This window comes from Podarcis bocagei (assembly GCF_964188305.1).
Source record: "Podarcis bocagei genome assembly, chromosome: 1".
Lineage (NCBI taxonomy): Eukaryota > Metazoa > Chordata > Lepidosauria > Squamata > Lacertidae > Podarcis > Podarcis bocagei.
The window spans coordinates 60,335,605-60,355,972 of record NC_138125.1 but is presented as its reverse complement, the minus strand read 5'-3'; the positions used below and the strand labels follow the sequence as shown (position 1 = coordinate 60,355,972).

The window sequence follows — 20,368 nt, the reverse complement described above, 5'->3', positions numbered from 1 at the left end:
CTACAATACAATACAATCACATTTATTCAGAAACCACAGAACAGAACTAGAAACTTGTTTTCCTTGTTCTTTTACAGGGAGTAATAAAGAGATAACAACCTAAGGTATACTGTGAAAGGATAACGTCTTCTATTAGAAGACCTCACTAGTCTTCTCAGGTGACCTCAACAGTCCACAACACATTGACCTCAATCTTCTTTCCCTTCCTCCCCCACCACAAACACTGTGAAGTGAGTGAGGCTGAGAGAATTCAGAGAAGTGTGACTAGCCCAAGGTCACACAGCAGATGCATGTGGAGGAGCGGAGACGAGAACCCGCTTCACCAGATTACGAGTCACCCGATCTTAACCACTACACCATACTGTTTTTTATACAGTCATACCTCGGGTTACAGACGCTTTGGGTTGCGCGATTTCAGGTTGCACACTGCACCGAACCCAGGAGTACCGGAATGGGTTACTTCCAGGTTTCGGCGTTTGCGAATGCCCATAAGTGCTAAATCGCGCTTTGCGCATGCGCAGACACGGTGCTGTGCGTTGCAAACGTGCTTCCTGCACGGATCACATTCGCAACGCGAGCGTGGGTCTTATGTTTTTGGCTGTACTGGTGTACCTCTGGTTATGAACTTAATTTGTTCTGGAGGTCTGTTCTGAACCCAAAACCGTTCTTATCCTGAGGCGCACTTTCGCTAATGGGGCCTCCCGCTGCCGCTGCGTGACTTCCACTCGCATCCTGGGGCAAAGTTTGCTACCAGGAGACCTACTTCTGGGTTACCAGAGCTCATTACCCGAAGTGTACGTAAGGAGGACGGTACGTAACCCAAGGTTCCACAGTATTGTTATTTGGAGTGGGACAAAACATGAGCCAGGGTCACATACAATACTACAGATACCTTCAGAAAAATGCTGAATGCAGCACACCAACAGCTAACTAGCAGTTAACAGGCAATTTGTAAGACCAAATTTATGTGCAAGTATGTGCGAAAACTATGCACACAGCTAGAGGTTTCTTTTGTTTCCACTGCAGTGGCTCACACTCCTGAATTTGCAAGCACTTTTCAATTTAAAATGCAACCTGTCTCCTCATTTCTCTCTCTCTCTCTCTCTCTCTCACACACACACACACACTGAGCTTTACTCAAAAATTCACATTTTTTTTCATTTTAATTATAGATTTGGGACTGTCCTCCAGTCCAGAACCTAGACTCAATTCTTTTCTTTAAAAACAAAACAAAACTCACAAATAAAAGCAGCACATGTATCAGCATCTATTTTCCTCCTGAAAGAAGAATACAGCACATCTGAAGAAAGCCCGTCTCCACTCCCCAACTCCCCCCCCAAAGTAAAAAAAGGTTCCTAGAGGAAGCAGATGCTAAACAGCTGGAATTTTACACGAGAAGCAACAAGACCACTGAATAACATAAATAATTTTATAAGGCATAAGTAGTGCATAGAGAATAAAAGTGAAAATGATTATTTTGCAAATGAACAGTGAGAGAGATAAGAAGTGGGGTTCATTCCATAGCTTTACTGAAAGGCCAGCTCTATCAGACACTGCCTGTCCCTAAACTGATTCCATTCCGCCTTGTCATGATAATAACTACTATTTAAACTTTAAGAATTGGCCTCTGAGTTTCCCCACCCTTCACCCCCTGGACACTTTTCCTTCTGTGCTGTTTCTTTTTTGTTGTAAGCTGACAGACAGGGACTATCTTGATTGTATGCAAGCCACTCCAGGAGCCTTTTTGGCTGAAGACTGGGGTATAACTTTTCTAAAGAAATTTAAAATTAAAAAGATTTTTTTTTAAACAATGGGTTGGGGATGATAAATTGAGGTGGACAGGTGGACAGTCTCAATTCTTCAAAAATATTCTCAAGAGATTATGCTTCTGTCCTCTGGCACTTTACTTTCTGGGAAAAGCTAAACATCTGCCTCAAGCACCTAAAAAGCACAGAATCAGAAGTTCCTGAAGTGTTACTAGGAGCCACAGGATTTAATGCCATCTTTTGTCCTGCAAACTGTGATTGAAGGAGATACAGTTCAGAAACCGTATCTTTATACATTGAAATAAACTGCTATCCCAAAAGCTTACTGAAAAAGGGAAAACTTTAGACTAGCTAGAAGTATCAAAGCCAGAGCTGAGCAAGACAATCAGAAGTTTCATATTTCTTTGGCATGTCTTCCCTGAGGAGGAGAATATTTATTATTCCACCCAGCTGAGGTCATTACTTCCTGTATGCTGTCCATCACCAACCAGAACACACAGCAATCCAACTAACAGCAGGTCAGTTTCTCCCCTAATTCTTTCTGCTTCAGTAGGTAGGGAATCAAGAGTAGCGGATGCACACAACTTGTACAAAGCAGAGCCTTCCGCACTAGTCGTGGTATTTGAACTAAGAGCTTCTAAAGTCATATCAAATTCTATGAATGATAGTATTTGTGAAATAGGTGGCAAATTTGTCATCCTGGACAGAACATATTTCTTGGTCTGAGCAACATTTCTGATGGGAAGGAAAAGAAACACACCATACTGCACTGTGAAAAAGGTAAAGGGATCGCTGACCGTTAGGTCCAGTCGCGGACGACTCTGGGGTTAGGAAGACCTTTAAGTTCATTATGTGTGATTCTGGGACAAGATCTGATTCAATATTTTGATCTACTTCATATCTAGATACAGTCCCATTGCACCATTACAATAAATCATGAGAAAGGTTTTGATGTTGATTTCAAACTCTGGAAATTAGCTATTAAAAGGGCATTTGAATATACCATTGCTATGGATCCAGTTCAAGAATATGGTGTAACAAAGGTGTAATTTTATAGAAAATGAATATATCACACTTCTAGAGGTGCCTCTCATTTACTTCAATGGGACTAACTTCCAAGTAAATTTTCCCAGGAAATAAATCTTAATCCGTTACAGTGAGGAGTGTCATTCCAGAAGGTGATCATGGACACAAGTCAGAAGAATTAAGGATAAGTGTGCAAAAAGAAAAGGAAAGCTTGGGGGATTATCCTCTACTATTAGGAATCTGGACAGATCTTAATTTAGTCAAAATATCAGAACTCTTAAGTACATTTACAAGAGCCATTACTCACATTCATATCTGTAGCCGAGGGAAAGCATCTGCTGGAAGGTCGTTGTTTAATTGTTGCCACTCTTGAGTCCACGGCTGCATTGTCTGGAATTCTTGATGGCTTGGAAACTGGTACTATTTCATCAACTTTATCTGTAACACAGAAATATTTGCTAAAATAAATCTAATTTGTCCAAAGACTGAAAATCTAAATAATGCAATGTGAAATTAAGAGTTTAACTTTTTTTAAAGATGCAAATAAAAAGGGGATTTTGGCAATTTAACAAGGCAATGCTTCAGCATCGTAAGTCGTGCAAGCCGAGCACTTTTATTGTTGCTGCGTAACATGCATGCTTTAGTTTTAAGCCTGCATGCATTTAATGTTTACTTAGTGTGACTCGAAAAACAATCCTCTTCTTCAAACCTTCAAAATGTGAAGGGAAAATATCTATATAGAAATGGAAAGAAAACCTTTAGAAATTTTACACCTGCAGAGCACTATTCCACACAGTAGTCACTAGAATGCTAATGAAATTTTAGACAATAATAGGTATTTTTAAGTGCTCTTTATGCTATTACTTTGTAACCTATTCCTGATGTCAGGCTATTAGACAAAACGATTTGGCACTGTTATAACATCACTTTTTAAAGTCTCTTAAATATGCAAATACTTAATTTTCTATGGACTTCTAAATGTTAAATGAATCATACTTAGGTCCAATGAGTCAAGTTTCAAATCTTCATTAGAAACTTTGCTATAAGCCTGGCAATTAATATCTCAGGGCTAATTCTCATGGCCACGTTGTTAGTAGCAAACCACTTTCTAAACTCTGGAGTACTATTTTCCTGCATTTGCCTATGAGGAAGTAGTCATGAAACATTTTGACCGCAAACTCAGATGGTGTTACTGTTTGCCACAAATGTTCAAAGAGTATGTTTGAGTGATGGCCATCAAACTGTGATCTCAAAGTCATAGTAGGACCACTTCACTATGGACAAAAGGTAGGAAAACTAATCTGAGCTGGATAAATAAAAGCAGCCCGTCACGGACAAGGTTATGAAGAGAACCAGCCCTCAGTTTTACGTGTGCTATAGAGGCCAACCACACAAAATTTATCTCTACCCTTTGTAGCACAGGAAAATTTGGATCCAATCGGCACAATGCAAAATGCGACAAATTACAAACACAAACCAAAATAGAAGCAATCGATACAAGTGATTTCCTTTTAAGATGCAAGAGGAATGTTCAAATCTAGAGTTAGGCAACAACTGGATTATAGCATTATACAATGGGTATCATCCCTTTGTATTTATGTTGAAACTGAGTCATTTTACTGATCTAAGATCACACATCAATTCATCCTCCACACTTGGAATAAGAGCCAACCTTATACTATAAAAAATAGTCCTATATTCTTTCTTTGCCACACCTTCAGTATCAATGTTCAGAGAATGCAGTCAGATTATATATATGCAGTGCTGTTTTTTTAACATTTAGATTATCAAAGCAAAGTTAGAAAAATATTCATCCTAACCACAGGGCCCTGGATACTCAGCATATATGCATACATAAAAAGTTATGTAACAACTGGAAGAGACTCCATTGCCCACCAATTTCTTTTTTTCATCATGTCCGACAACTGAAGTCTGAAAGGCATCATACTTCCCAACTGATTTTTCTAGAATTAAATACAAAATACCTGCATTGCAAACTGCTTTAGGAAGAAAGAGAAACTAGCCCATTAGTTACCAACTCAATACAGTCACCTCAATAATTTTCTACAGACAATTCCACCCATGCAGAGTGTTGAAATTAGAGATTGTAATTAGATATGTAGAGCATATTCATCTCTTAATAATGTGGTTTAGAATGGTATATGGGAAAAGGAAAATGGCTTTTAATGTAGCACATCTAGTTAAATGCAGAGACGCTTCCTGAACCAGAGTCCCGTGTGTGCTGCAATGTGCACAAGGAGCCCCTGCATGTGTGGGTTTCTCAAATCACAGCAGTGGATGGAAAAGATCTATGTGCATATCTCTATGCATGTGATACCAGAGATGCCTCGACCACTGAAGTGAATGGAGAAGATCCTGTGGCTGGGTGAGATCAGAGCCCTTGTGCCCACAAGGGATAGCTGGATCAGGGCAATGGTGTTTATAGGCATCACAGTTAACTTCTCTACCTGTGAAGAAAATTGTCATGGAAAAGCAGATTCTTAAGTCACTGAGAAGGCTCAAGATCTACTGCCAACATCATGGAACTGGACAATGCAATAGATTATTTGTAAATATCAATATCTTTCAGTATTCTTTTTTTTTTTTTGCCTGCTTTTTAAAAGATTCAAATGTGATAGATTTATACTCAATTTAGCAGAAATCTGAATTCTGTCTTTCAAACTATGACTAAACCTTTCCAATTTGCAGTAAAACATAAACCTTACAGGTTTCATCTTTGACATTTGGGTTTGCTGGTATATCCACCACCAAGAGGGAAGATTTTGTGTTATGCCTCTCTAGTCCTGTAAATGATGCCACAAACCTTTTGTGATCAACAGTGAAAGATTTTGAAGATGGGAAGTATTTGTTACTCAATGTCTGCAAGTAATGTAATATTCCACATAAAAACTCATAACTTTTGTAACTGAAAAGACACACGTAGCCATATTTCTAGCCAGACAATGAGAACTACAGGGAAATAATGAATAGGCTTTGACAGATACAAGAAAAAAGCATGGGTATATTCACTTTGAAAATGATAAAAACCATGCATACCTCCATTATTTTGCAAGACAGTATTGGAAGTCTGATCCAAGCACTAGATCTGACTACAATATCAGTTTGCAGGTATTCGCTAACAAAATCTGATATTGCCACCACACATTAGGTTAGTGGGAAACTCTATCTTTTGTTGATCTTATTATTGTCAGCTCATTTCTCCTTGCCCTACAGCTTCTTCCACTCAAAATGGCAGGTATTACAACCCTTTCTAATCACAGATAGCTGAAACAAGTTGGAATGGGAAGGGGGCTTTGTATATTACTGCAAAGAATGAATTTTGTGCTGATTTTTTTTTTAATCACATAGTGAAGTTGGGATGCAGTAAAACCCAATGAATTAAATGTATTAAATTTAGAGAGGAAATCTGGACTTTCCAACAATGGTTATGTTTGAACTGTAGTATATTTGTCAAATTCTGAATACCCCCCCTCCCCAATTCCATCACACTTTTAGAGTGACATAATGCAAATAAACACATCTTCATTATATTGTAGATCTAGGCTGATCTCAGGATGTTTGTGGAACTCCATGTATTTCCCTTTTCAAACATATTAATAAAAGGCTAATTTTCAAAGAGCTCTGCAGCTTGTTTTTGTTTAGGACTTTGAAAGCTACATTGGAACCTTAACAAAATCCATTGGACTGGACTTGCGTTTCATACTTGCTTGTGACACTTCCCCTTGGTTGTTGTTTTTTAATGTAATTTTGTAAGAATGTGTATTCTTGCATCATGATTCTTACATGCTTCAATTTGAAATGTATTTATTTATAAAGGCATCTATATATACCATATTTTTCCGTGTATAAGACTAGGTTTTTTCCCTTAAAAAAATTTCAAAAATGAGGGGGCGTCTTATACATGGGGCCATCTCCCCCCATTTTCTTAAATCTGAGTCCCCCAAAATAGTCTTATACATGGAGGTGTCTTATAGACGGAAAAATTCGGTATATTATGTTTAACAAACAAACAAGAAATAAAACAGGCACAGATGGGGCACAAGTGGTTTGCAGGTGTGAAAGGTCATCCCTGACAGACCGGGTGCATTTAGAGTTTATGGTCAAGACAGCACACCCATGGCAGCTCACCTCAGGACAGATACCTGAACCGTACGTTGTGCCTGCATGAGGGTTTAGCCCACACTAGCTGCATCTCACCATTAGCCCAGTCACTTAGCAAAAAGCAGCCACAAGCAAATATTTCACTAAGAAGCATATTATGGCTGGTTTGTACTGCAGCAAAATGCTTCTTGCTCTCAGGTTTTCTTCCGTCTGAAACAAGAGTAGGTGGAAGAGATGGCCCACATGGTCCACAGCCTGTTTAGATACAGCCACAAACTTGGATTTAGATATGGGCTGGATAAATATGCTCTTTAGGGAATTTAGCTCCAAAGTGAAACTGGAAAGTGAAGCAGGGCCTACACTGTGCCTGTAACAGTGGTGGCGACCACACAACCCAGTTTGGTGGTGAAAACAGGATGATCTCGAGTACCACTCAGAAGCCACTCTGTATTCCTGATATTCATCTAGATGCTTTTGTGTCCCGCTTTTTAACCAACCCTCACAGAGGCAGTCCCAACAGTAATAAAAATGCTCTCCAACCCATGTGCATTAGTTATCTGCCTAGTGTGCTAGGACCACTCTTAGCATCAGTAAATGAGGTGGCCTAAAGGAAGAGGAGAGATTTTCATATCGTCTGCAATGCAAAGCTGTTATTTAGACATTGTGGCACAGAACGCAACAGCGTGTTATGACTCTTAAATTCTGAGAAGGTCTGGCTAAAAGGAAGGCGATTGCTTTGATCTGTAAGTATCTGTGATCGTATTAGGGATAGTTTCTCCTATTATATTTCTTTATGTGATTCACATATAATAAATGCATTGCTATTTTCCTCTGTTTCTAAATCTCCAAACTTCCCCATGGGATAACAATGTTGCTCGCCAAACCATCAGTTCAACAAGGAAGGAGCTTTTGAAAGTGTAGTTCATGTGCCTAGATAGGTTTGCTGGCACAGTTTTTGTACAAGTCACAAATGCTGCAATATAGTCCTGGCATGTTGCTTATTACACAACCCAGCCAAGATATGTAATTTCCACAAAATAGGCAAGAGATTAATCTGGTCAGACCCACAGAGGATAAGATTATTATCAAAAAAGGCACTTACAGGCTAATCCCAACACCTCAGGCCAGCATGCCAGAAACACCAGGCAAAGACTGATCGAACACAATTTCTGAGGCGAATATTGCCAAGACCCACATACTTACCAAAAACTCCAGAATGCTTGCTCAGAGGGAAAGGGGGAAGGGGGGATAATGGAAAAAGAAAACTCAAAAAACAACTGTGTCCAGAAATGATTTGTATTTGTAAGAAAAGCAATGAATGTCTGGCACAGTGTAAAAAAATGCTCTCATGAAGCTGAAGTGAAAGAACAGAAGCAAATGTTCTTCAAATACCAGTAGCACACATTGTTAACAATGCAAATATAAACTACAAAATGTAAGACTAATCTAGTCAGCCAGAATACAATGTTAGCCAAATGTAAAAATGGTCAAGTTCTGCCACTCATGGCCTTATGGCTAAGAATTAAAAGGACAGGCACATTAAAAAAAACCCTTAAAAATACTATCACTAGTGTGATAAATTATTTTTTCTTCCCTCCCCCCTTTGCTTGGCGCATGGGCATGGGCAACGAGGCCCTTTCTGTTATGGCTCTCTGCATTCGGCCACTGCGACGAGGCAGTGTGGCTTGCAGTGTTTCTTGAGAGTCATTAATCCCTTCATCCCTTGGTAAGTATCCAGTGGGCATTGCCACTGCATCCTCACCAGTCCACGTTGAGGCACTCGTTAACTCAACATGAGGTGTGGCTCTTTGGGAGATACGTGTTTCAAGGACCTGTGTCCTTGGTTGTTTGAGGAAAGCTAAAATCTCAGACAGGTAGTTATGGATGGCTCTTGTGGATGTAGCCACAATGCCTAGCTGCAGCTCCATCCGGCCCATGGACTGTGACATGAGACCCATGGACTGTGCATGCTCTCTCTTGATATTTTCCAGCAGCTGTACAATCCTACTATTGGTTTCCATTAATAACCTCTCTCCCTCTGTCAGCTGAGTTTGCCCTCTCCAACCCCGATCCCTAGGGACAGGCTGAACACCATGGTGCTCTTCGTTCATTTCATCATTTCCCTCCACAGGAGAGTCACTCTCATATTGGGGAGTCCTACTGAGAGACTGATCCCCAGGAGATTGTATGTCCATTGTACACTGCGGAGTCCGCTCTGGTGTTGGAAATCCCTCAAAATCTTCCCCCAGGTTGCTGTGTGTTTCAGATGATGACAATGGCCATGGCCAACTCTCTGTAGTTCTGGCTGGTGAATCTTCATCAGAAGCTGGCACTGAGGATTCTTGCTCTTCTGCAGGTGTGGATGGTGAACTTCCTCTCTGGTGCCTGGGCTGTCCAGAAGATCCAGGAACCTCCCCATCTTGCTGCCCAGTGACATCTGGCAATCAAATAGAGGAGCAACAACCACTGTATCTGAGGCCAGGCAGATGGAGGAATCTACATACATCGGACAACACACAGAAAGAAGCCAGTTGGGAAACCAGAGTGTTTGTGTTTGGGCAAATAATTGGGCAGACTAAAATTTAGAGACTGAAAAGTGCAAGTGGCACTTCATAAAATGCACACGGTGCTGCACCCATAACACATACAACTGTACTGGATCCCAAACAACATCTTTCAATACACCTTATTGTGATTGTGACAGTAAATGTCTGTGAACCTAGCAAAAAGCTCACCTATGCATTGTAGTGATGTCACAGTCAGAAATCTCTGTGATGAACTTGGAGTCAACTTTCCAAGCGACCTGAGCTTCCTGTGGTGTCAGATGTGCTCCACCACTGGCTTGTGTGGCAACTTTTGAAGCACTGCTTGCTATCTTCTCTTTTGTCCGGCGTTTCATCTCACCCCTAAACTCCTTCCAGAATTATTGCCACAAAATCTGTGTGGCAGTCAATCAAATTTATCCTGTGAACAATGTCTCTTAGGTCTTCTGTATGCATTCATTTCCTTTTTGTTAATATTAAACTGAAACCAATTATGCACAACGGCATTGTTCACCAGGATGCCTTTTGTTTGTCTGAAGATAAATATTTCCCTTGCACTTGCCTTGCTGACTCCTTGCCTGAGTACTTTTATAAAGAGTTATATAACACGTGTACAATGCAGTTTACAAAGAAAGGTCAAGCATTAAATAAGGGCATTTGTCCATGTATGTTATTTAAATTCACATCTACTCTTAAGAAAATGTATCCCCAAACACTTTAAAATGATTATATATTGCATGCACTTCCTAACTAAGCAGTTACTTTATGCATTTATATATATTATGCAGGCTAATGAAGAATGAGAAAATGTCCTAGGTTGGGGGGGGGGAAATAAAGTAAGCCTTCTGCCTCTGGGACAATTTACCCATTCATATTTATCTGAGATGTCCTCTCAAATTATCATAATAATCACTTATTCAAAGTACATTTCCCAATCTTAAGCAAGATTTGTGTGTGAACAGCATGATTCTCACTAAGTCTACCTAGTAAACAAGAGTAACTACTACTAATCATTCCTGGTGAACTGGTTGCTCTGTGTGGTTGGTGCTAAGTAATTTGCACCTGCTTTGCAGAATCTCCAAATGAATTTGTATTTGGTTAGGTGTCACTCCTGCTCATTGACACACACCACATGCTGCTCTTATGAACTTAATTTGGAGTTGTGTATTTGCACCAGAGGGACACGGGTGTATGTATGTATGTGTCTGATTGTAACAATGCTTCTTATTATTTCTTATCCTTTGAGATCATCCATCTTATTTTAGTGGGAGTGGGATTTTGGAGGTGGTTCCTAGAGAAAACCATGGTCTCTCTCACCACTCCAAATCCTGAACCCCTCCAACCATAGATTCATTTAAAGGGCCTTGTACATTTCATGATTCAATATAACTGAATATTTAATCTCAACATTAATTACGTTGTGAGCGCTAATAATTTCTCCATCTATTAATTAACGTATTCACATTCAAAGTATTCACACCTGTTTGTGTTTGTTTAGACTGTCCAGTTGCATGTTTATGGAAAGTGAGAATGAAACAGTTTGTATATAATATGCATGAGTTCCTTATGAAAATGGATGTGGAGACAGAGCGGCAAGCAAGCCTTGGATCTTCCACTGCATGGATACTTTGAAAAGGGACTTCACGAGACAATTTAAATGTAATACCTGCTGCTTTTGCACTTTAATTCCCACCTTTGCTCCACCAGCCCAGCGACAGCTGTAACCAGTGATTCCTATATCCCTTAGATAGATAGTGCAGGACCACAAAATCCACTTTCCAGAATTCTCTGCTAGGGTACACATATAAAACAGGGATGTTTTTAACCACATGAGCAAATGTCTGTTTCAAAATTCTAACTGAATCTCTAGAGCAGGGATTGCCAGCTGAGGCCCATGAGCAAGATGTGGCCCAGGAAATAATTTTATCTGCCTTACTCCCTGCTACATTTCAATCAGTAATAACATTTTATATAAAAAGGAAATTATTTTTTTTAAAGGTTGTGTGAGAAGCCTTTCACGTTGTTAGCTGTGCAAATCTATGATTCTATCTCCAGGTTTTGAATGCAACAGCCCAAATCATGATCCAGCACGCATGCACCATAACTATGAAGCCGCTTTTCCTAGGTCATGCTGAATACAACTTCTGACTAGTTGCGAGAAGGTCCAATTGGACAGCAAAATATACTCCCCTTCCAGGAATGGAATCTAGAGAACTGAGTGGACGCTTATAATGCAGAAGGTGGCCATCCCATTCTAAAGAAGGGATATTATTATTATTGGATATCATTGATCATATGAAGCCAGGCATTTTTCATATCTTAAAACTCCTTGTCTGAACATTTACAACAGAACCAAATGGAAAACAATAGACCTGATAAAATAATCTGAAAAATATAACCTATCCCACCCCCAGCTGATGTGTGAACATTGATATACAAATAAAATAATATTTTGGCATAGTTTGTTATTTATGTAGATGGTTCATTTGCCATTTACTGGTGAATCCAGTTTCCTAACTTGAAAAAAAAAATCCTTATTGCTCAGAAACATTTTATTCACTGCAACGTCTTCCTAAGCAAATAACTTCAGCCTTCCAATCAGAGAGATTGGCATGTGTGGCCAATCACACAAATAACAAACTGAGTAAACAGTTTATAAACAATCAATGGACTTAAATTCTGACACTGTTGTCGAATACTTATGAATCATGAATACATTCAAAGAGGTTAAGATGGGTTGTTAGACTAGCCATTAACAATGAAGGGGCTGAATCAAGAGGCAACATTAACAACAAAGAGTTCAAGCATCTCTAATAACTAGGATTTACAGCCTTTATTTAATATTATTATGGGGCACAGAGAACCTTAAGCTGATTTTCATTCAATGCAGAGCAACTGTGGCAACTTGGGATAATGGTTGATGCATCAGGCTCTGCTTGAAAGGTCATTTTCTTGCTGTCTGCAAGTTGGCCTGATAAAATTCAGGACTTGGAAGTTGTTAAGATGATGGCACCAGTGCTATGTTGGTGGTGTGAAAGAAGTGCATTTGGTAATATGGAGACAATGGAAATTTGGTGTGCCTATAAACTGTGCTGCTCAGCAGCAGGACTGAATGATCAAATGGCTTACGCTTCTGCACCACGTGACTAGAAATATTAAAAGCAAGTTAACTTCTCTCTTGAATTAGGTGCCTTGATCTTGCATTGTTGCCTAGTTCTTCACCAGGAGCATACAACAACTGGACTGCAAGGATCAACATGTAAACAAAATAAATATTTTGCATTTATCTTCTAAATACTTTTCATCTACTGATTTGGTTTCATTACAGGGGCACAAATCACTAGCTTGGGGTTACGCTCAATGAGATGTAGAAATAATAATAATGAAAAGAAAATGAAGCAATTATTTATGCCCAGTGCAGATGCAACACTGTTGATCTTTTACTCATGGTTAAGAGACTGGGAATAAGCTGCACATAAGATCACGCAGGAGTTATTTACTGAGCTAACTGTAATGCTAACACTAACCATGATTAACGCTCAACAGCTTTACAGGGTTTGCCAGCTTATTGAAGCCTTGCTTCAAATCCTGATTAATGCTTAGTGAAGGCAAGCTTTTAACCATGCTTAGTACCACTGCAGATTATTTATTTATTATTCTCAAAAATATTTGACTTTCTATAGGAAACCAGCACATAAGCTGATACTACATAAAAACATGTTAATACAATTGCAGACAAAATGTAAGACTCTGAGATGAATTTAAAATAGGAACAAATAAACCAAAGCAGATGTAATGATAAATATAATTAAAGTTCAAAGGAGAAAGAGAGGCGAAAGAATGCCTGAGACAAAAGGAGACAGAGGAAAGAGAGGGTTAGATTCAGACCTGCTGTTCAACAAATCAAAGGCCTCCTTCTATTCACAAAAGCAAGTCAATTCCTGCAGAGGCTCCCGTAGGTGAGAGGAGGAAGATAACTTTTGATAGTTCCCCTCTCCCCCTCCATACCCATATCCATGCTGTTCCGGAGGATCCCCCCCAATCCTCTGGAGCAGATTCTGGAGAGCACAGAAGGCTCCAGGAGGAAAGGAAATATTGAAAATCATGTTCCAGCTTCCATTTGTGGGAGCATCCAGTTTGCATGGCTGCCCCCTCCCCACCAGGGAAGGAGGGGTGAATGAAAACCTACATCAGGAACAGGACGGGGGAGGAATAAATATCTGCATTTGGATCTGCTGTCCATGTGGATCCTGCCGCCTGAGTCAGATGCCTTGCCTCATGGGTGGGCCGACCCTGCCAGTTTGTGCAATTCTGCTCTGCGCAAACCTGTACCCAACCCAAGGTATCTGTGCATGACCAACTCCCACTCTCTTAACCATGGTTAAGAAATCAGCACCATCATGTCTGCACTCTGCTTCAGACCCCAACACCCTTACATACTACATCTACCTAACCGAACAATGTATTTTTAAACCGCTGCTAACTCAATCATTTTCTTTCTAGACATACAGTGAGTTATAGGGTATGTGGATGTGTGGCTTCCTATACTATGGTTTAATCAATATTACCTGGTTGCATTTTGTTCTGGCATGCCTACCAGAGTTCTCAACTATAAAGATGTATTTGAAAACAGACGGAGAAAGGGAAAGCAAGAGGACTGTGCCAAGAGCCTGGTAATTTTTGGACCGGGTGCTCTTTTAGTTTTTCGTTCCATAGTGTTATTGTTTCTGAATTAAAAACAAAAAACCCCAGACAGTGTGTTTGGCTTCTTTTCAGCATCTCCCCTATAACATTATTTTATTTGTCAACTGGCTGAATTTTTTAAGTGTTGTGTGCAAAGAGGCAGTGTTAGACTTCTCACAGTCCCTCTCCTCAGTGTGATCAGATGCCTCCTTCGTTTCTGTGATTTAGTACATCTGTGTCATACACCTCAGTGTATTGTTCTGACACCTCCATGTGCATGATACACCTCATAATTTTGTGTTCACTATTCGTAGTTTGCCTACTCCCTGCCCTGAAGTATAAGCTGCCTTGGACAGGATGTTTGTCAAATGTTGCCAGAAGTCAGGACTACACCAGCTCCATAGATGCTTGGGTAGGATCATGGTGCTGGCGTACTGCTGGCTCCTTGAACATGGTTATCATGCTTCTAGTTTCTCAGTGAATGTAGGATACCATTTACAAGTTATTTGTGATATAAAAGCTACAGAAGAAACACCAAGGACAACTTAGTTCTAGGAAGTATATGGAAAGAGCACAGGCTACAGTACTTATAATAATCAGAGGTTTCAGCTATAAGAAACATATTTAAATTGATTCACTGAAAATAGTTATCTCTTTATGGCCATGTTGAGTCTTACCTGCCACTTGTATTGGCAGCTGATCCCTCCCCTGGGAAGTGCTGCTCTCAAAGAGTCCTTCCTTTTGAGATCCCACCAGATTTTTCATCTCCACTACTGGATTGCTTTCTTTTCCTTATATATTCTTTCCTTTCCCCCCATATGAACAGCTGGATTGCAGGAGTAGGTATGATCTTCTTTGTTGCCAGATAACTGGAAAGTTCTTTGGGTACAATTAAATACAGCTAGCAATGCAGCAGCCATAGTAGCACGCTTGAGAAAGTTCTTGGAGCCGTGAATTGTTCCTCTGCACTTAGGCCCATGTTTGCAGCATGCCCCTTCTTCTTACTGTTCAAGCTGCTTTAGATAGGATGAAAGTTTCTGAATACCTAAGACAGATACAGATAGAAACTGTGCCATGCACAATAGGTTACATCAAACTGGGTGCAACATCCATTGCACCTTCATACTGTGGCTTCAACTACATTATTAACTTCGAAAATGAACCATAACCACTATTTTTCATGTGTGTTGTTCTTCCTCCCAGTATACCCACCCAATGTACTAATGAAAGGACGATACATCACATGCTATGAGATCTATATAAAAGTAGAACTTGTGAAGCGTTCTAGCACATGTTCATTTTCCCCACCAAAAGACACACAACTGACAACCTGAATCTTTAGGGGTTGCCGATCCCATGGCCTGGGAGCCATTCACAAAATGAAAAAGCTTCGTATAAATTCTACCATACAGTAGTGCAAAAATGCATATTCTGAAAGGTGTTGTATGAATCTGCATTCAAGTTCTAGACCACATGTCTCATGTCAGTGTAAGATTGCAAAATCCCAAGCGAAGTACAATTCAAGTGTGCTTTCTACTTATTCAGAGCAATTAAAAAGAAAACTATTCCATGTTATCTAATATGTGTTTGAAAGAAGCTAAAACTTACAAAAGGTACCTGCCTAAATATTAGAGCATAAATGTACATTAAAAAGTCATTTGTAAATTCTGTGCATATTTAGCTATCGATGGCTTTTGAAAGCACTCTTTTTGGCAGACATTGCAGATGCAAAGCAATAAACACGAGCATGTACACTGCAGAAGAAGTACCGTTAAGTTGTCTCTCAACAGCTTTAGGAGGGAAAGGGAGAAAGGCATGGCAGGGGGGAAAGAAGAGGGCATATGGCGTGTGATAAAGGAATAATGTGGCGTGTTTCAACCAAAGTTAAGAATTTCAAGTCCAACTGATTTCAACTAGGAAACATATGCATGCTTCCTTAGAAGCTAATCCCACTAAGTTTACTTGAGCTGTGCACAGGACCACAATTTTAAACATGTACTCAATTCAAGCACTAAAATCAATAGGACTTAAAACTACTTTGCTGTGGCTGCTGGTATCCATGACATTCTTTGGACATTTTAAATTTATGATAATTTAATATTTTTGATTTTGTGGGTGTTGCTAATTCTCATTAAGGCAAAGGAAACTTAAGAAATCTCTCACTCAACTGAAACATTTTCATGTTAATAATTTCAATAAATACTAATACTAATACTAATACTAATAATATTTTTTAATTTATATTCCACCCTCCCCAGCTGAAGCCGGGCTCAGGGCGGCTAACAACAATAAAATAATACAACATTCTAAAATCATTTAATTATAAAATTAATTCAAATCAAATTGATGGCAACCATTGGGCTAGAGTTCTGTGAAGATTGCCAAAGGAGGGAGTCAGGCTGTGCCCTGGCCAAAGGCCTGGTGGAACAGCTCTGTCTTGTAGGCCCTGCGGAAAAATGTCAAGTCCCTCAGGGCCCTAGTCTCTTGTGGCAGAGCATTCCACCAGATCGGAGCCACAGCCAAAAAAGCCCTGGCTCTGGTTGAGGCCAGCCTAACCTCTCTGTGGCCTGGGACCGCCAAGATGTTTTTGTTTGAAGATCATAAGTTCCTCCGTGGGACATACCAGGAGAAGCTGTCCCGTAGGTACGAGGGATCATCAGAATATGGCTTCAAGACTGGCCAAAAAACCCCAACAACAGTAATGGTACTTTGGAGTGATTATGGCCAAGAGCGAAATACATCTGTGCTGATGTGATTGAAGTGCTTCTGTAAACACGTGAGATACTGCTGAGTTTTGCTTTCAGCTGCGGTCCTTTGCACTATGCTAGATACTGCACTGGACAATTGTCTAATCTTCCTAAGAGGCTTCTCAGGGAGACACCGAAGGCTGCTGTGAAATGTGGAAACCGGAAATCTTGGTGTACACAGGGAAACAAGGCAGAAATTTTGAATTTCAGCCCAATATAGTCACCCAATGTACTTAAGAGCAAGATATAAAAGTGACAGCTTCAAATGGAAACTCACTTCACTTGAAAGTGCTCCCCACCTTGTTGTGGGGGCTGTCCAACATAGATCTATTCCATGTCTATATATACTTTAACTTAAAGTCTACATTGACAGGTAACTTGAGATAGTTTCTCAATGCATTGTGTACGTGTATTAGACATGGCATCTCTTAAACAGCTGACTAGCATTAAGATGTAATTTTAAAATTAAGAAAAAGGATTTTATAGCCTGATCTATAACCCAGTAAACCTTGAATATTTGCATATCAACCAGTATGGTTTCATTGACTAATTCAAAGATTGAAAAAGCACAAATCCAAGTGTTTTAGATTGGTTCCAGAAAAGGATAGTCATGAATGGGAAAAGCAAGGGGGGAAATGTTAGTGCTGTTTGAAATGTATGTAAGATTAACTTATTTGATTATAAAAAGAACAATTTTCCTCTTTTATTATTACATAAATTTTATTTGCTAACAAAGTTTAATAAAGCAAACTTAAAATAGTTACGGGTCAGACTGTTAATTACATTTGCTCACAAGAAATAACCACTGATACCATATTCAGTTTGTGGCTAATTTATTTAACATTTGCAAGCTTTTTACAGATGCCAGAAATGAATGCAATCAAATTATTCTTATTTTATATGACATTTTAAGACACAAAACACAGATTCTCTCCATATGTGAAATGTATAACATAAAAATGTTATCTCAGGGGAGTCTGATATTTTGTACATAGAAGTTCTGTAATTTACGAAAAGAATGCTACTAAAGATGAACTGATGGTATCAAGATAAAATAATCTAAATCTGGAATCAGACATAATGACTCAAATTCAGACACAAATCAAACCAAGATGTGATGCCTGAATTGACAACACACAGCCTGTGATTATCCAGCAAATCATATAAGAAACCATGGTATGAACTGGTCTTGCAAGCCATGGTTTCTGCTATTATGGTTTAGCATGATAGGAGGTCTTTCCTAGGGTGTGCACAATGCAGGACAAAGTACGTTGTTTAACCTCCATGACATTTTTATACAGGTGAAATTCAACTAAACCAGGAGGTAGAGAAACCACAATTGGATGTCTTGAGAAAACATCTGGAAGACACCTAAAAGCTAGTGGTTAGTACCAGAGCAGAATCTAGAAGATTCAGGTTCAAATATCCACAGAGGAAAGAAGCTCACTGGGTGATATTTGGGCCAGTTAGGGCTTCTCAACCTAACCTATGTCACAGGGTTGCTGTGAAGGGAAGGGCAGGAATCATGTACTCTACCTTGGAGGAAAGGTGGGATACAAATGTAAAAAATAAATCAAATAAAGCTTTTAGACAGGTGCCTGAGTTTGAATCTAGAACTCTGTACAAAGCATTTCTAGGACATACACCTTAACCACTTACTCTATAAGATAGCTTTAGTAACAGCAAAATGTAGAATTGATATTCTCTTTTTACACCTTCATTATTCATACATTATAAATATAGCATGTGGCCTTATAAAACAGTTTCAACATACGAGATTTTAGTAAGAAATTCTGTCCAATTCCACCCCCACTCCAAGAAACAGAAAAGAGCAGAGAGTGTACTAGTAATAACTTTCACTATTAACTTTCACTATTAAGAGTAAAGGTCTTTAGTATAATGCCATTTATGTAGGATTACTCACAACAATATTTGGTTTTACGCAAGTAAATATTATTGAATTAGTTGAATTCAGGATTTGCGAGCCTCAAATGCAGTTTAAATAGGTGAATGTGGTTGCCTCACATTCTTGGAGTTCAACATGGGATGAGACGCAAAGTAAGTAGGGTAAAAAATAACAATACCCCCCCTACCCCGCATGGGAGAGGGAAAATAATAACTTTTCTGTCATTGTTTATTTGAAATAGTTTTCTCTTAATGCAGGCATGCCCCTACCCCATGCCTGCATTTCCTGGAGCCACAAAAGAGTGACTGAATGCATGGTTTCTGCCTAGCCACTGGCCTGCTCTTTGTCCGTGTACAGGACCTGTAGTCATGTGTGCTGTGTTAAGGTGTGGGCCCCTGAGAGCACTGGACCTAGGCAATTACCTATATTTGCTCCACATGGGAAGGAACTGACATGATGTAGCAGAGCAAACAAAAGCAAACAAGCAGCTCTAACTCATGCTTTGTCTTTACATATGGAAGCTCAAACCATGGTTTGGGTTCTAAGCTACAATTAGTGCAAAGCATGCTTTGGTGTGAGGTCTGAATCAAGCCAAACTGTAAGATAAATGAAATTAAGACAGTGTATTGTAAAGTATGCAACCGTACAGCCCAACATAAGAAGTTGACAATTTCAGATTATGCAAGAGGGCTTCTAAAATGGGTAGTCTGTTTAAGAGAACTGGGAGGAGATGCTTGCATGTCTTGGCAAACCTCAAATCAGACATTGTACAGGATAGAATCATTGTACAGGGTGGGGAAAATGGTATATGAAACTAATACCAAATATTAATTCGAAAGCAACAGATTTACAAATCCTGTCATCTAACATCTTAACACCTATATACCTCTTATCTGGAAGAGGTGCGAATTAAAAAGGTATCTGGAAAATATCATGTGTGCTTCAGTAATCAGATTTCACTCTAATGCATGAAAGATAATATTTATAGATTAATAAATTATACTATAATCAATGGGCAGAAACTAATAAGAGATGACTGGGTCATATTAGATACATATGCTGTGCTTCAAGAATAGTTTTTAGTAAAAACGTTTAAGACTTAGGGAACACAGAGCCACACAGGTTGAATCACTTGATATTCATTTGAATCGTATCTAGGGATCCATTAATTCTTTGCTGGCCAAATTTTAGACTATCTGCCTTTTGGGAATATTTACTAATATTGCTGCTGAATTAATTCTACTGGGAAGTTTTATGAACATACTGACCCCCAATCTCATCCTTCCTTTCTGTAATGTGGTTTCTATCGAATGAAGAACCAAAGGAAAAGTCATTCTAAATTAGTCATTCCAAACAACCAGCTGCTAGGGATAAGATAACCTCATGATAACATTGTTATCTAATGCTAGATTATACCTTACTCCATCACATGGAATGACAACTCAAATCCCCATATGCAGATGAAAAAAAATATTATGTGTGAATGTATGCATAGATGCTCCATATGTTTGTAATCTTACAACACAAGAGATATTCTACATTGCAGAAGCAACAGTTATTTTAGAAATACAGTAT

At 39.3% G+C, this 20,368-nt stretch overlaps 2 protein-coding genes across 7 annotated transcripts in view; both read right to left on the bottom strand.

Annotated features, from left to right (window-relative positions):
• SHANK2 (SH3 and multiple ankyrin repeat domains 2) overlaps window positions 1-20,368 on the bottom strand; it is a 358,950-nt gene that overhangs the window by 24,623 nt on the left and 313,959 nt on the right. For 5 of the 6 annotated variants that reach the window (XM_081163208.1, XM_081163205.1, XM_081163206.1 and 2 more), the window contains one exon: window positions 3,100-3,230. In XM_081163208.1, the coding sequence (XP_081019334.1) occupies window positions 3,100-3,230 (131 nt within the window). Of the gene's footprint in view, window positions 1-3,099; window positions 3,231-3,465; window positions 3,526-20,368 lie in introns of all 6 variants that reach the window. The other variant, XM_081163210.1, reaches the window with a different exon arrangement.
• On the bottom strand, window positions 3,466-16,130 carry LOC308571021 (uncharacterized protein). Its single transcript, XM_081166252.1, has 2 exons — window positions 14,818-16,130; window positions 3,466-9,351 (listed from the first exon to the last, which is right to left on the bottom strand). Exons 1-2 carry the CDS (start codon window positions 14,903-14,905, stop codon window positions 8,495-8,497), a joined length of 945 nt encoding a protein of 314 aa, XP_081022378.1. The 5' UTR covers window positions 14,906-16,130; the 3' UTR covers window positions 3,466-8,494.

Bases quoted from the DNA above. Each gene is read 5' to 3' on its own strand.
- LOC308571021 (XM_081166252.1), bottom strand. From the start codon at position 14,905: ATGAAAAATCTGGTGGGATCTCAAAAGGAAGGACTCTTTGAGAGCAGC. The intron at 9,352-14,817 runs GTAAGACTCAAC...TTTGATTGCCAG, and splicing joins GCTGCCAATACAAGTGGCAG to ATGTCACTGGGCAGCAAGAT.